Genomic DNA, 15,089 nt, shown 5'->3' on the forward strand with positions numbered 1-15,089 from the left:
GGGACTCCTGCCCTGGCTGAGACTGACCACATTTGTGCAGCAGGGGACCTGGGGAGGGTAAAAGAAAACAATGACATCCTTGATAATCTAATTAGACAATATTTCCCTTCAGAGGAGAGACATTTGTTTTGTAACTTAAACCCAGAAAGCCTTACAGATCACGTTCTCGGATTAAATACACCCTTGTGTGGGCCTGATACCAACTGATTACAATTTAATGTTGACAGAGACACAACCACCTACTGTCGAGTACAACCAATACACAGTGAGCACATAGTGACATCTGGTGGTCAAAAAGAGAAAGTGCATCATTCTCCTCTACTGAATGACACACTTTAGAGGAAACCATCTGTACAAATGAAATTAGATTTTCTATGAAATTAATGCTCGAAACTGGCAAATTAAGAACCGTCTTCAGAAAATGTGACAATTTTGATTCACAATATTGTCTGCTTCAAAACATATACTAAAATAAAAAATAAATAAATCACAATCCTGTTCAATCTTTAAAGATTAGTTTCACGACTGACACCGCAGCAAACAAAAACAGACAACTCTATTTCAATTTTTTTAATATCACAAAATAGTCAAAATAAACCAAATTATATACAGTGGCAACAGTCTTAAAAAAATATTATAATTTGCAAAGACTTTCCCCAAAATTATATCTCTGGCCAATAAGATAAATTATATCAAAGCATAAAAAAACCTTAAAATCTTAAATATATGCCCAGGATTAAAAAAAACCTCTACATTTCAAACATTCTTCCTTTGTGCGTTTATTTAACCAACACATGGCAGAAGTGTTGGAAAGATTACTTCTGAAAGGAAAAATTACGTACAGTGTACAAATGACCTGATTTGCTCACTGTCTGTGGACATGTCATTTTTGCAATTTAAATTAATTTTGCTAAATCAAAAGGGAAAGAAAAACACGATTAACAGTTGGTAGTGAAAGCATGTTCAACTTGAAGAAAACAAGACTGGCACATATATACTGCGAGTAATCAAATACATTCAAATAGCAGGACATAATGCAAAGTTGTAATATCACCATCGAGACAGGTATTTATGCAGAGATTCATATCACTCCCTCAGCTATTTCCAAATGTTGATTTCATGACATTCTGCAAGAAAACATTCAAAAAGAGCAATAATCTCTGCATTTCATGTTTGTTAAACCTAAAAAAGTATTCTACGGTTGCCATCTGGAATAACTTGGTATTCTGAGTTCTTCTAGAATTTTAGTATCTGGAAAGTAATGCGTGAAAAAATTAGCTGACTATTGACATCAAACATCACTGAACAAACTTAAACCTAAATGTCCGTGCTTTAACATTTTTAGACTGTTTTAATGATGTAGTATGTGCTGAACATTTTGTGACAACAGGGTGAATGAAACCTATTAGCAATCTGCTGTGTGTGTTCAGAAATGCCCACGAGACACATAATAAACCTTTTTTCCCCCTAAATCTTTGAAATCTGATTTTCTGATGTACATTCGATTAGTTTCCTTTGTTCACGAAAAACATAAAATAGCCACTCAGTGTTGCACATGATGAGGAGACAGATGAGCTTCTGTTCCCACTGGGGTTTATGGTTCTGTGCTGCAGTAACATTTTACTGCAAAAAACAATAAGAAAGGTTTGTCTTTCAGTCTCTGTGACTTCAGACTTAACAGTGTTCTGGAAAAAGGATAGGAGATAGTTTATATAGTTTATTTATCATTAGTTTGTTTTCATATAAACTGGTTTTACACATAGTGAAGCTACCAGTCATCAGCTCCCTATTTTTTTAAGCAATTTAATATTAAAGGTGGGCATGTTAACAATAATTCAAAATCGATAGAAGTTTTTTTTCTCATGATATTTAAACTATACATGGTTGCAGAACCAGAATCCTGAGGTTCAGATAAGTTTAGCTATACTGTACCGTCCTAAAGTATCCCAAAATGCTGGTGTCCCTAAAAGCAACGCGACTGTCGTCTGTTGCACGTTCCCCTCAAAGAACATCATGTACTGAGCTCAGCTGGTGGAGGAGAAATGAACGACACAGACAAGGAGCACGAGCAAGGATAAGGGAGGAAAGTGGAGAAAGGACAGGTAGCATGGAAGCTGGTTTGTGCGTTCGTCTCTGTGTTTTTATGTCACAGTCTGTAACATAACATTTAAAAAGCAGCAGAGAGGAAATGATTCCCAGATTGAGCTGCAAGTGCTTCTCCAAACAAAACCGAAAGTTCTTCATCTTCCTTGGACAAGGGTTGAAAAAAAAGAGACAAAAAGTCCACAATAACTGTGATGGCTGTTCGTAAAGGCCTCAGCATTACTTAGAGGGAGATGGTTTGATGAGTGAAAAAAGGAAAACAAGAAGTCCACACAGAGAGAGTTTGTCTGCAAAGACCCCCAGAACAGTTCTGAGGTCCTTCTCTTAATTAAGCAGTCTTCATCACTGTTCCCGTACTCTCGCACTGCGAGAAGTCCAAACATGTGAGATGAGTAAGAGAAGCAGCGTCTTTGATTCCCATAAAGTTCAATCTGCAACATCAAAGTTAATGATTTGAGGTCCACTGTAGTCCCGTCCTCAAGGGAATCAAACCAGCAACAGCTCAACGTCACCAGTACGTGGCCAACTGTTTTATTATATTTATAAAGTAAAAAATAAAAGCTTTAGGCCACACTGGGAAATTTGATCTCGACCCTCCCACAGTAGTTCTGGTTTGACAAAGCAACCAAAAAGTTGATCCAAAGTACCGCAGGTAGCCGGGACAGCATCAGTGTTCAGCTGAGAACTCAAAAAAAAAAAAAAAAAAAAAAGTTGATAGGCAGGAACAGTGGGTGAAGTGATGCGCTGCATGTTATAATAGGCCGTAGAACACAGATCAGTTTTGAAGAGTTGTAGTGTGCAGTGTGTCGAGAACCTGTTATCTGCACTTCCTTTAAGTCCCATTAACTTGTGGATTCCTCACAGGTGACGGAGGGGTGGTAGCACTGAAAGGGACAGTGGTGATGGTGGACATTGACTATAGCTTCATGTTGCTGAGGTCCTTGGACAAAGTCTGCAGGTAAGCATCATGAATGGCGCCAAGGAAGTCTGGATCGTTCTAGACCAGGAGGAAGTACACGAGAGAGGGATGAACAAACTACACCTGTGTGTCCATACAAACAATACGACGACATTCACTGGAATTCTACCGTTTCATTGGAAACATAACTGATTGTAAAACCGTTAATATGAGATAAATATTTTATAACTTAGTGTTTATGCTAAATATACTTTAAGAAATGTCTCCCCCTCTTCCCAATAGTTATACTATTTGCACACCGTGCTTTCTGATTTTGGGAATGAAGACGTACACAAGTTGTAGCTGGCCCCAGGTTTGTGTTTGACCAATCAGCAACCATCTGCACCAAAACACTCCACCCTGAAAGTTCCTGAACTATCGGAGAGTACTAGCTCTAGAGCAAGGACTGTTTACCAACAGGAACTACCATACTATTTAGGAATAAAGTTCAATCACTGGTTCCTTTGGTCAAAAGGCAGCTTTAGTTCCTGTGTTCCTCAAAGGGTCCTTGGTACCCTGGGAAGTTCCACATCCTAAAATTAGACCAGGATTTCATGTTTTTGTAATTTGGGTGAACCAACCCTTTAACTTTACACTAAAGTTTTTACATTTTAAAATTGTAATGGTTAAGTAAGAACAGCTTTTACACTCAAACAGGCCAACAGCACTGCTTTAATGTATTCTAAGCCCTTGTGTACCTTAATGAGGTGTATTAGGGTACCCTGCAGCTGTGTCTTGCTGCAGGCTGCTTGTGGAGGCTCTGAAGCTCCTACAGAGGCGCAGGAGGGCTCGGCGGGGGCAGGTGGGACCACTGATGCTGCTGCTGTGGTCTTATTGATGGACTGCTGGAAGGCGCTGGGGGAGAGAAGCACAGAAATCGGCAGCACTGGAACAGCAAGACCTGGACTCATGGGAGCAGCCTGAGGATAGAAAAAGAAAGATGGAGAGGTTCAAAAGGAGCACAGGAACAAACAACATGTCGGATTATAATCAAATGTGTTGCGTTATAAAGTCTGCGTGACAGACAAGACACTGATGAGGTTAATATCAGCAAACAGATCCACATAAACTGCTGCTAAGAAAAGCATTGAACTCACAGACATTGGTTTGATCAGGTTTGTAGGCTGAGAGAAAACATCCATCTCACTGCTGTGCTGGAGAAGGGGTTTCCCCACGAGCTCTTGGAAGCTGTGGGGAGGGAACAGCGTGCTTGGCAGGAAGTTGGGTGCGAGGATGGGTTTGTGGATGTCCGAATTCACAGAGGGCATTGCCGCTTTGAGAGAGTTGAGTATCTCCTGTCCTAAAAATGCCGTAGGAGCTGCTGAAGGTGCTGCAGGAACAGGGGGAGCAGCACGAGGCCCTGAGCCAGGTGGGAGCACCATAAGAGGGGAGACTGAACACCGAGGTTGGGGGTCAGATCTCGGGACCACTGACTGGAAAACAGGGCTGGGGTGTAGCACGTACGGAGCTGGGAGCAGGCAAGGGACTTGGTGCCGCTGACTTGACCCAGGGTCTTGGGCAGAGAGATGGGGAGGAAAGAGTGGGTTTTGGTGGGCTGGAGTGGGATAAGACTGGTTGTGGAGGTCAGCGGTGGTGTTCTGTGCCAGCATGGTGGGTAGAGGGGGGTCCTTGGGCAATGACGAGCCAAAGAGCTCCTCAACTGTGATCTGCTTCACCATTGTATGAGAGCTCTGGTGGGTCAATAGAACAAATGTGTGAGCTGTGGTGGGAATTAAACAAATACAGAGCAGTGCTGAGAAACAGTCGTAGACAGAAAACCTATCCATTAACAGCTGTTGATTGATTTTCTGTCTATGTATGAGTATTTGCTGCTTGTCTCTCTTTTATATTGACGTTTAAAAAAACAGAAAATACAGCAATATGAGGATGTCACATTAGACTCTGTGATTTGAGATGGGCATTGTTTACCTGCTCTGCTAGTCTCATGTCAATGTGTCCTTGAGCAAGACACTTAACCCCAAAATTGCTCCCGTAGCTGCGTCTACAGTGTGTAGATAGAACTGAATTGTAAGTCGCTTTGGATAAAAGCGTCTGCTAAATGACTGTAATGTAAATTTTCTGCATAAAGCAATTTTTTATATCATAATAATAATAAAACAGCATAAAAATAAAAAGATTCAAGATAAAGCATTTAGCATATTATTGTGTCAAATTGCTGCCTTATCTGCTCTCATGAAATTATCTTTGTCAAACTCAATTGACCCAAAATTGTATAAGTCAGACCTGTGCCTCATATAAAACCTGAAGGTTGGATGACTTTAATTGTCTGTTTGCAACATAACCTACATAATCAACAGCTGTAGTCTGCAGCCGAATCATCAATTAAAACATGCACCATCTCTTTGTCCTCCTCCAGTCTCTGTATGTAGGAGTTAACAGGATAAATGAATAAATATAAAATCTTTGGCGTAGAGGTTTGTGTAATGTACGTACCTTTTCAGGATGTGGTGTGCTGTGCACATGCACTGTGGCGTTGATAACTGCTTTCCCATTAGTCTCTGCAGACACATCTGTTTCACCTGCCTGAGCCTGAGAAATTAAATGGTGTTTTCAACAGGCTATTTTTAAAAGAGCCAGAGGATAAATATGTAGACTAAAAACTACAAATGCTACATTTTTACTCAGGACATGTACAGTCTGTGATCCAAGTTCATGTTTTTGTATAATCTGCAATGACAATTTGTGGTTCTGTATCATACCAAATGCCAGTAACAAAAAATACATAATAGGCAAAACATGTTTGCTCATCTAAAAACATAAATAACATGGTGCGTGTGTTTGCCTCCTCACTCTCTGGTATTCTTCCTTGGCTTTGCTGAGAAGTTCCAGGATGTCGATGGGCCGCGGTTCTGCAAAACCATTGGTCCTCGCTGGCACTGCCCTCTCTGGCGACTCTCTCTGGGCATGGTCTGCCTCTTGTTTCACAATCCTGGGGAAGAATTAAAGCGTGACATATAGCGTACACGCCTAACTGGTATGTGCTTTGTCAAATGTGGATTTAAAAGCTCCTTGTGATGAGAGTAGAGCTGCTTCTTAAGCTAACACCTAATGGGTGAAGAACTCTGAAGAGCTATTACTGTACTGTTCCATCTTATCCAAACACAGATAGAGTAAACACATGTCTGGCTACTTACTTGACCATCAGCTGAGCGATGCGTTGACAGTCCCTCTTGTCATAGAACCAAATACTGTAGATACCCACTGCAAGAAAATCAGAAATACTATATATTACAATGTGTAGCAGAGACAGCATTACATTAGACAAAGCTCTTCCCACATAGAGAAAACCAAAACAACTAATTTTGAGGCTTTACATTTTGTTTAGAAATGAGTTTTGCACAACAATAACAAAATATGATCATATCACCACAATACAATTACACCAAAGGATATTGCCCAGGCGTAATGGACCTCAGAATTGATCAGTATTATAAGCTATTTGTATTATTATTATACCATATACCAGCACCCAAAGGGAACTGACTACTTGTTGCACAATAAAATGTAAAAATAAAAAACAAACTGTATGCCAGCAGTCTTTGCTGAAACAATAACTAGTTAATTCTACATTGCTTGTGTGTGTGTGTGTGTGTGTGTGTGTGTGTGTGTGTGTGTGTGTGTGTGTGTGTGTGTGTGATGAAATACTGGGGTATTGAAAGTCCCTCTAGAGGCTGAGGTAACCTAGCAACCTGAGTGTTTGCCTCCCTGTAGCATCAACTGCTACCAAGGGGAATATGGAGAGATGTAAACAGGTGTGTGTCCAAGTACACTGGTCTCTCTAAACAGCATTCTCTAAGTCTGAGTGCACTCAGGCAGCAAGTTTACCAGGACTCAAAGAGGATCAAGACACGAACAACCATGACTGATCAACATCTCTCTGAATAATCTATCCTCCCTGAGTTGGACGTTTTAATCAAACTACAATCTTCCTTGTGCTTAGCCTTCATTGTTCCTACTTCAACGCAGAGGGAGGAGTCTTAGAACCATCTTGAAGATATTTCACAACAACCACAACTTCACAGGAGCGCAATAACCAAGACAGGCAGTACATGATGACCAATTGACGTCTGAAATCTAACAAAAGGATCCTCAGCTTGGAGTTGCATTTACTGAAGAGCACTAAAGGACTGAAAAGAACTGGAGTCTGCAGTCAAAACCAGCCAATGGAATAAAAAAAACAAAAACAGGGGAGGACACGACCAGAGAAAATTCATTCCGACCTGTCCTCCAGATGACTTACCGCTACCAGAGGCTTGAAGTGTCAAGTGCCAACAAAACCTGAGGAATATCATCAACCCAGTCACAGGAATAAAAAATGCCAACAAGAGCACTTGGAGTCAAGTGAAGCCATCAGAGAAGCTGCTCTGACCTGAATACTAACAAGAAATTATATCATGTCTTCCATACCAGGCAGGCTGATGGGCAAACCAAGTCCAAAAGGGGAGCAGTCTACTCTGACGTTGACTCTGGCCATGTTGTTTTTTCTTATAAGCAAACAAATGGGAAAACAGTCTAATTCCTTATTCATTGCCTTAATCAAACTCCTGTTCAGACTTCTAATAGATTACCTTGGCGGCAGCGCTGTCAGTTACTTTCTCAAGATCTGAGGCATTTCATCACTCTTTTCTTTTCACCGTACTTCCTGCAGAACAGTTTCCATAAGGAGTCTGACTGCAGCATTGGCAATGCAATCAGTAATAACACAACTTGAATAGCTAAATGTATATTAAGAAGTAGTCAGATTTTTAGTCAAACAGATTATTTCTGGCTGTTGCCCCGCATGCAGAATGATATTGACTGTGGCCAAACTGAGCTGAAACTGTTGTCGTCTGGTAGGCTGGTGTGAGGCCATGAGCGGAAAAAACGCTTCAGACGAAGTTTTCCTGCTAAATGCGACTCCAAGATGCCAAAATGACTTCAAGCAGAAGGGAAAAGAGATGTTCCGGAGAACGCTGGGGAGTTATTTATTCGGCATTTTCAGAGGTACCATTATATTCTATTCCATTTGTTTGTGTGTGATACTGAATGTTTATAACACCTACACATCTGTCTACTAGCAGGACATGTGCACAATGTGTACATTTCCTTGACAGAATCTTCTGTGATACAGAAGTGTTTCATGGTAGATTGGTAGTTTTGTGGTGGATCCCCTACATTGAATAATAATCTCTTATCATATCTAATTTCAGTCCACCCCGACGGAGGAATATGTCGGTACTGTGTATGATATCTACTCTTTTAGCTTGTTTGAGCTTCTATTCTAAAAAATACTCACAGTTGCCATTCCTATAGAGAAGGAAGGGGTCCTGCAGTTGGAACTCCAGGTCTTTGTTGATCGGCTCCACCAGATTCTCTGCACTTAGTCGGTTCATGATGGTGAAGCCATGATGAGGAGAGGCAGACCTGAGATGAGCAAAGATTGCAAACACTGTAAGATAATTCTTTGGCAGTACAAAACATCCCCGGTCACACTTTACAACACCTTTCTCATGACTTGACATTAGCAAACTTTCTAGACTTGCATTTCTTTGAAATACATTCATCTAAATCAATATATTTCAAAAATAAAGTAATCTTGAATCAATATATCACTTTAAAAATGTATATGCACGACAGATACTGACAGATAACTGACATATATTTTCATTATTGATAAATCAATTAAATTTGTTCTATAATTAACTGATGCAGTATTTTGTCATATTGGTATCATACGTTACCAGGGCCAAGGCAGATGTCTTAAAGATGGCCATTTAGTTAAATCAGCCAAAAATAACTGAATGTAAAGGCAAACAAATTGTAATACATTAAGTTATCATCTAGTAAATATGTATCATTTAGTGTAACAAACAACTTAAATGTCAAAACTGTGGACATATACAATCACATGGAGTCTAATAAAGAACCACTGTGTGCAAAAAGGCTGCAATAAAAAGCAAACAAACATGAGGGAAATCAGATAAGTCTCTACGAACCGCAGTAAATATTTGTTTACAAAGACTGCGGCCTATACGTGTGCACAGGATAACGTAGCAGCGCAAAGAAACGCACGTTGAGTCTTAACAAGTAAACAACATTCATGGTGGTCGTGTTTAATAATTAACATTATTCACACGTTATATGCTTACCTCGCATAAACAAACAGGGTACCCTCGATGTCGGTCTTCTCCTGAAACGATATGTGACATTATGTGTAAAAACACAACAACCGCTAATCCAAAACGTGCTGAATAATAGCAACGCACGTCACATGCTAACTTATGTGAGCTCAGGTAGCGTTACAACATAGCGTTGGATAACTAACGTTATAACTTATTGACAACAAAACAATGGAAACATTAACAGAATGACACTTCAGAACAGTATGCTTGTGACTATATGTGACAGTCTGACAAATACCAACATATTTCTTCGTGTTTACGAATGTTTTTTATCATGGAGCTAGCGTTAGCACACATACTAGCATACGTAGAATACTGTTGAAGCCTATCCAAGAAGCGGTCTCGGATCTTTTCACAAACGTACCCATTCGTTGGCTTTGGAGTTAAAGTTGTAGAGAGCCACCTGGCCGGTAACATCGAGCAGTTTGTTTATGTACGGGTCTTGTCTCTGTAGAGCTGCTAGGCTCATCATTTGTCCAGCATTAACAGTCTCCATCTTGGATGTGATTGTTGCTCAAGCACGGACGGATTTCTGAAGACACAGTTGTAACTTCCGCTGTCCCCGGAACTCATGGCTCCCAAAAAGTTTTACAGAGATTTATTTATTCCGCAGAGTTTAATCTGCACCGTAAAATAGGTCAGTCCCAATTGGTTAAAGTGCCGTTTAAAAAACAGGAATGCATTTAGTAAATGATGGGCAGCCTTCAGACCTTAGCCAGCGTGCTTTCTAAAATTAAACAGGTTATATTACAAATAAATAAAATTGATGATTTAAAAGAAATCTTCGTTTTAAGGCGCAAACTTGGTGACGATTAAAAATGTAATTAAATTAAAAAGTAGCTACACAATTCAGAAATCGTATTATTTAAGAAGACAATCATTGCACTGTAATCATAAAAGATAATTGTGATTAATATTAGACACATTCGACTTTAAAAAAAAAATAAAGTGAACCAAGGACTGATATAATTTTTCTAACAATTTAAGGCCATGTAGGCCTATCTTTATACAGCTATTACCAGTATCTTTATGCCATATACACACCACAGGACTGTCCTGCAATAGGTCTATGTTTGTGTCCAACCTCTCTGAGAACCTTTGTGCAGTTTAGGTTTCAATCAAAGTGAAGCAGTTGTTTGCTTTGAAGGGAATTTCTCTGTATGTTAAGTCTTGACTTTTCTGTTTTACGCATGTGAAAATGCCAAATTGGTAGGCTAGTGAAAACAAATATATAGCCTAAATGTAATACTAATAATAAAGTAGAATATTTAAAACCATATATAACTTCGAAAGATAAACATATACAATTCTTTGCTCGGTCACTCGGTCCAGTTGAGCTGCAGCTGCCCCACCTGCCTCTGTTGGGGGAACATTGGCACAGGGATTATAATCGGAGGATTACGCGCTACCGTGAAACTGTTATCCTCCATACAGGCACAGGTAATCCAATCACTGGTAACCTTCCAGCACAGCTCCAACAACCGATTTCCTCTCCAATCGCCGCGGAGTGAGGGCAGAAAACGGCGCAATGAGGCCCAAGAGAAGAGCCAGGTGACAGAATGCCGTTCATTATAAGGGGAAGACCCCTGAGGGGTAAGTCCAAGGACCCTGAATATAGCAACTCAATGGATAGGCCGAGGGCATGGTGTTTATCTTGCTATCCAGAAAAGACTGACAGGGGAAAGCTAGAATGATTTACAGCGACTTTCACTGATCTGAATGCATTCTAATGAGTCATAGGCAATGCAAAGCATTGAAGTGAAACATTGACATAAATATGCATTAGGCGGATTAAACACGTTGTTAAATGCTGTTTAGTTGTTTTTAAAATGATTCGGAGACAAGGCCTTCATTTGTGGGCATTTCTCTGTGTTTGTGTCCCAGTGTCACATGCTGCTTAATTTATTGTATACGATTTATAATACTATATCTAATTAGGTGACTTCTTGTTGTCTTTACTGGTTGTTTGTTGTCATCTGCCTAAATTATTAGCTTTGTCTGTCTGAAAACATTTGGCAATCCTGCGAGACTTTATTCTTGAGTTGAGATGTATAATAAGCGCTTTTTAGGTTTAGTGGGCAGCAACAGGTGCATATCCAGTTCGGATCTGATTCCAGCAGGCTATTCTGTAGATTGCTGTAACTTGAGTCCAGATAATAATTGACGGTAGTTGGATTGATTGTTGCTGTCAGCACGTCCCCAAGGATCTGCCGTGAATCTGCATGCGGGCACCCGGATGTGGCGAATATGTTTGGCGCTCCTCTCAGGGTTTGCGCTCGGAAAATATTTTATAATTCAGGTTGACGGCTCGGTTCAGGCTCACGCGTCGACACCTTTGGATGTTTTTCTTCCAACGATGAGTTGGACATAACGCGGACATTTTCAATGTGGATTCGAGGATGCAAGAAGCAGATGAACAGTCTGAAGGTAAAAAAACTGTGCGTGGAGCGCAGTAGGAGAGTTGGAGCGCTGCGAGAGAGGGGGCGAGAGCGCTCGTTTGGTTTATTCTATGGATGCCTGTTCATTCTGTGTGGTTCTATGATCTAATTCGTGTCTGTGTCCAGGATTTTTTCTCCAATTTATTTGGGAACAGAGATTTAATAGGGTATTGACATTGTGAGCGCTTGTTCTGTAGGCTGCGTGATTGTAATGACAGCAGTCATCAAATCCATTGGGAAACGAGTTGCTACTGTTCTACGAAAATGGTTGACCACGTTCGGTCTCATTATGGCCAAGTGTGCGTTTTAGATCTATGTGACAGCTTAGGGAGGATGCTTTGGATGTGTGCGCCCTCCACAATGGACTGAGAGACGCTAAATAAACTTTTCTTGTGGGGTGAATCCCGTTAGTTTAAAATCAGTTCCACGTTTAAGAAGTGATCTTAAAACATTGTAGTGTTTTAAAAAGCCAGCACAGGTCAAATTAAAGTCGAGAACAACAGCAGGGAGTCAACAGTTGTTATCCAGCAACGTGTGACATACTGTATGTGCAAAGTCCAGCAGAGCTGCTGTTATTCCTGTCACACCCCAGGTCAGAGAAGCTGTGTTCATCTTTAAGTTGCATTTGTTATTTTGCACCTGTGGTGATGTTGTGTCCTGGAATGAGCAGGGTCCTGCAGTTACTCATTCAGATGATAAATTGTGAATTTCTGTTGAAATAGCTTTCATAAATGCAGTAAAAAAAAAGAGCAAATAATTCAGTGGCAACTTTCTGTAAACAGTAGTTTTTAAGTCTCTGATTTGTTTTGGTGTATTGACCATTTAATCACCTTCCTAGTTGTTCACGAGTGGCTTCATTCATCTTTCTCTCTGTGTCTTTCCCCCTTTCACTCAGTCTTAAGAGTTATCCTGATGAATAATCAATGTTTTAGATTTGATCATCTCAGCGTGAGAGCTCTTCTAGTTGAACACCATAGCTGTGACTGTCTCTAATGTGTTTCTGCTGTAGAGCTGCAGTGAACCAAAGTGAATGTGTCAAGGGCACTATCTTTTTCACTCGAGGTTTGCATTGATTTTAATGACTCTCTGTGTCTCTCATTAAGGCAGTCTGTCCTGCTCTCTCCCTCTTTTACGCTTTCAAAACAATCCTCTTCTTATTCTGGTTCTGGTTCTTGTTCTTGTTCGTCCTTTAACTTTTGTGCCCAGGTTATTGTTACATCTTTTCCTGAAAGTTCAGTTTTCATCTTTATTTGTACCAGTGGACAGTTACATACAATATCAGCTTGTATTAAAGTTGTTCAAGGCAGTGCTTTAATGAGAAACTACACTGCTCTTATCTGCAACAATTAAAAAATTAGAATCTCCAGTCCCCTAATAAATGAACTTTTTTTATTTTTTCTAGTTTGCTCAAATTAAATTCACAGAAATAACATCACATTCTAAACTGAAATACACGTCATCACTTAACTCACAGCAATTGCACAATCTGTTTCGTGAAAGTCAGACTCATCAATGTGTGTTACTTTGTTTCCTTTTCTCGTAAATTCTCTTTCATTATTAAAAAAAAGCACCTATAGTTGCGCGAGCATTTTTTGTAAAATGTTCCAGTCTGGACATATAGCATATATGCAACTCTATGACATGCTATTGCACTTTATTTGACCTCTTCTTTGAAAGCATTTTGTTCCCCCTTGTTTTAAGTGCCCTTTATGGATATAAATGTATTATTACATCCCTATTGGCTTATTCTAAAATGATATGACAATTTTGAGTTGTTAATATTAAAGCTGCCATGCATAGAATTTGGTGCCCCCCTGTGGTTGCATCAAAAATTAAACAGTGGAAACATTGGGGGGGGGGGGGGGGGGGGGGGGGGGGGGCATCAGGGAACATGATGTTTGCACATGTTTTTGTTAATACTCAATCTTACAGTCTCTAAATGTCATGAACATTTTGTGTCTGATCGCACCCTCTTCCTTCAGGGGCACAGTATGCCAGCAACAAAAGGACCACTCCCCCTGGTGACGCCTCAGCTCTCTGGTCAGAAAGCCAAACCCGTCTGCACCAGCTCCATCCCCCCGAGCCCCTGCATGCTCCGACTAGCACCGGCAAGCCCGTCGGCTCATCTTGTGGCCTCTTTGGGGCCAACAGTGGCATTCAGGACTCCGGTGGCACTGGTTCCGGTGTCAGCCCGGTCCTCGCTTGGCATGCCGCCATTAGTGCTGCTCGCCAAGCGCAGGGCGATGTCGCAAAGCCTGACTTGAGTTCACAGCCCACAGTTTGCACCACAGGACCAGCTCCTGTGGGCTCACTGGCACAGAGGAAGAGACAGCAATACGCCAAAAGCAAAAAGCAGGGAGGATCTACCAACAGCAGGCCACCCAGAGCTCTGTTCTGCCTCACCCTCAACAACCCGATCCGCAGGGCCTGCATCAGCCTGGTGGAGTGGAAGTATCCTTCAGCCCATAGATAGAGGCTCTGGTTATATGGATGGATGGCAGATGCTTGGGATTATGTTTGTTTGTCTGGATAGATTGCCTCATAGCTCAGCGGATGAATAGTTAGGCGGTTGATGAATGAATGTATATCTTAAAATACACAATATAAATAAGCTTAAAAATAAGTCATTAGCTTAAGCAACTTACATGCCTTGCTATGTCCAAGGATTCAGTACCAAAATCCTAATACCACTATGTATTTGATTAATGTCCTTAACAGTTTCTCTTCCAGACCGTTTGATATCTTTATACTGCTGTCTATTTTTGCCAACTGTGTGGCCTTAGCCATCTACATCCCTTTCCCCGGAGACGACTCCAACTCTACCAACCAAGAACTGGTGAGTGGTGCTGGAAAATACAGAAACAAGGCTTGGGCATGAAACAGATAAACTGGGGTTTGCTGAAGTATATTATTCTTCCATTATTAAATGCTACTGCCATGTGTATATCCCTGCTGTGGATATAGTCTACTAAGTGATGGTACAGATCAGCATGTTAGAGGGATTTCATGGGTTTGGTTTAGGGGTCAGAAGTTACACATTGGCCAAAAATATGTATTTTCTGTCACCAGAAAGTGTGTGTTGAGCTGAATTTGATCGTAAAAAGAACACACTGCAGTTTTTTGGAGCTTTTCATAACCTATAATATCTCTAAGAGTTGTTTAGTTTAGCTTAGCAGGGACAACATTCAGAGCAGGCTTGGTGTTGCACGTCACTGTGCCACAGCACTTCAATTTGTTTGGATAAAAGAGATGCCGTCATGTCTTATTACTTTACCAAAGTGGTATCAAGCCATGCAGATAGTTTGGTTTTTTCACACTTGCACTATGCTGCTAGTTGCTCGTGCCACTATTTGTCATCAGATGACACACAAAGGCGAGACTCAACACCTTTGCATGAGTGTGATTGGC

At 40.8% G+C, this 15,089-nt stretch overlaps 2 protein-coding genes across 9 annotated transcripts in view; one reads left to right on the forward strand and one right to left on the reverse strand.

Moving 5' to 3' along the window:
- Window positions 1-617: 617 nt before the first annotated feature.
- On the reverse strand, window positions 618-9,755 carry dcp1a (decapping mRNA 1A). The gene is made up of 9 exons (XM_068733535.1): window positions 9,608-9,755; window positions 9,211-9,251; window positions 8,358-8,485; window positions 6,217-6,283; window positions 5,873-6,011; window positions 5,516-5,611; window positions 4,159-4,752; window positions 3,760-3,981; window positions 618-3,100 (listed from the first exon to the last, which is right to left on the reverse strand). The coding sequence occupies exons 1-9, from the start codon at window positions 9,737-9,739 to the stop codon at window positions 3,020-3,022; spliced, it is 1,500 nt and encodes a 499-aa protein (XP_068589636.1). The 5' UTR covers window positions 9,740-9,755; the 3' UTR covers window positions 618-3,019.
- Window positions 9,756-11,498: 1,743 nt separating this feature from the next.
- Window positions 11,499-15,089, forward strand: part of cacna1db (calcium channel, voltage-dependent, L type, alpha 1D subunit, b) — a 75,746-nt gene continuing 72,155 nt past the window's right edge. For all 8 annotated transcript variants that reach the window (XM_068733681.1, XM_068733682.1, XM_068733683.1 and 5 more), the window contains exons 1-3: window positions 11,499-11,670; window positions 13,664-14,132; window positions 14,412-14,517. In XM_068733681.1, coding sequence (XP_068589782.1) covers window positions 11,643-11,670; window positions 13,664-14,132; window positions 14,412-14,517 — 603 coding nt within the window. In that variant the 5' untranslated portion in view covers window positions 11,499-11,642. The remainder of the gene's footprint in view (window positions 11,671-13,663; window positions 14,133-14,411; window positions 14,518-15,089) is intronic.

Source organism: Cebidichthys violaceus, unplaced genomic scaffold (assembly GCF_023349555.1).
Source record: "Cebidichthys violaceus isolate CVI_PGR_0920_01 unplaced genomic scaffold, fCebVio1.0.p SCAF_6, whole genome shotgun sequence".
Classification (NCBI taxonomy): domain Eukaryota; kingdom Metazoa; phylum Chordata; class Actinopteri; order Perciformes; family Stichaeidae; genus Cebidichthys; species Cebidichthys violaceus.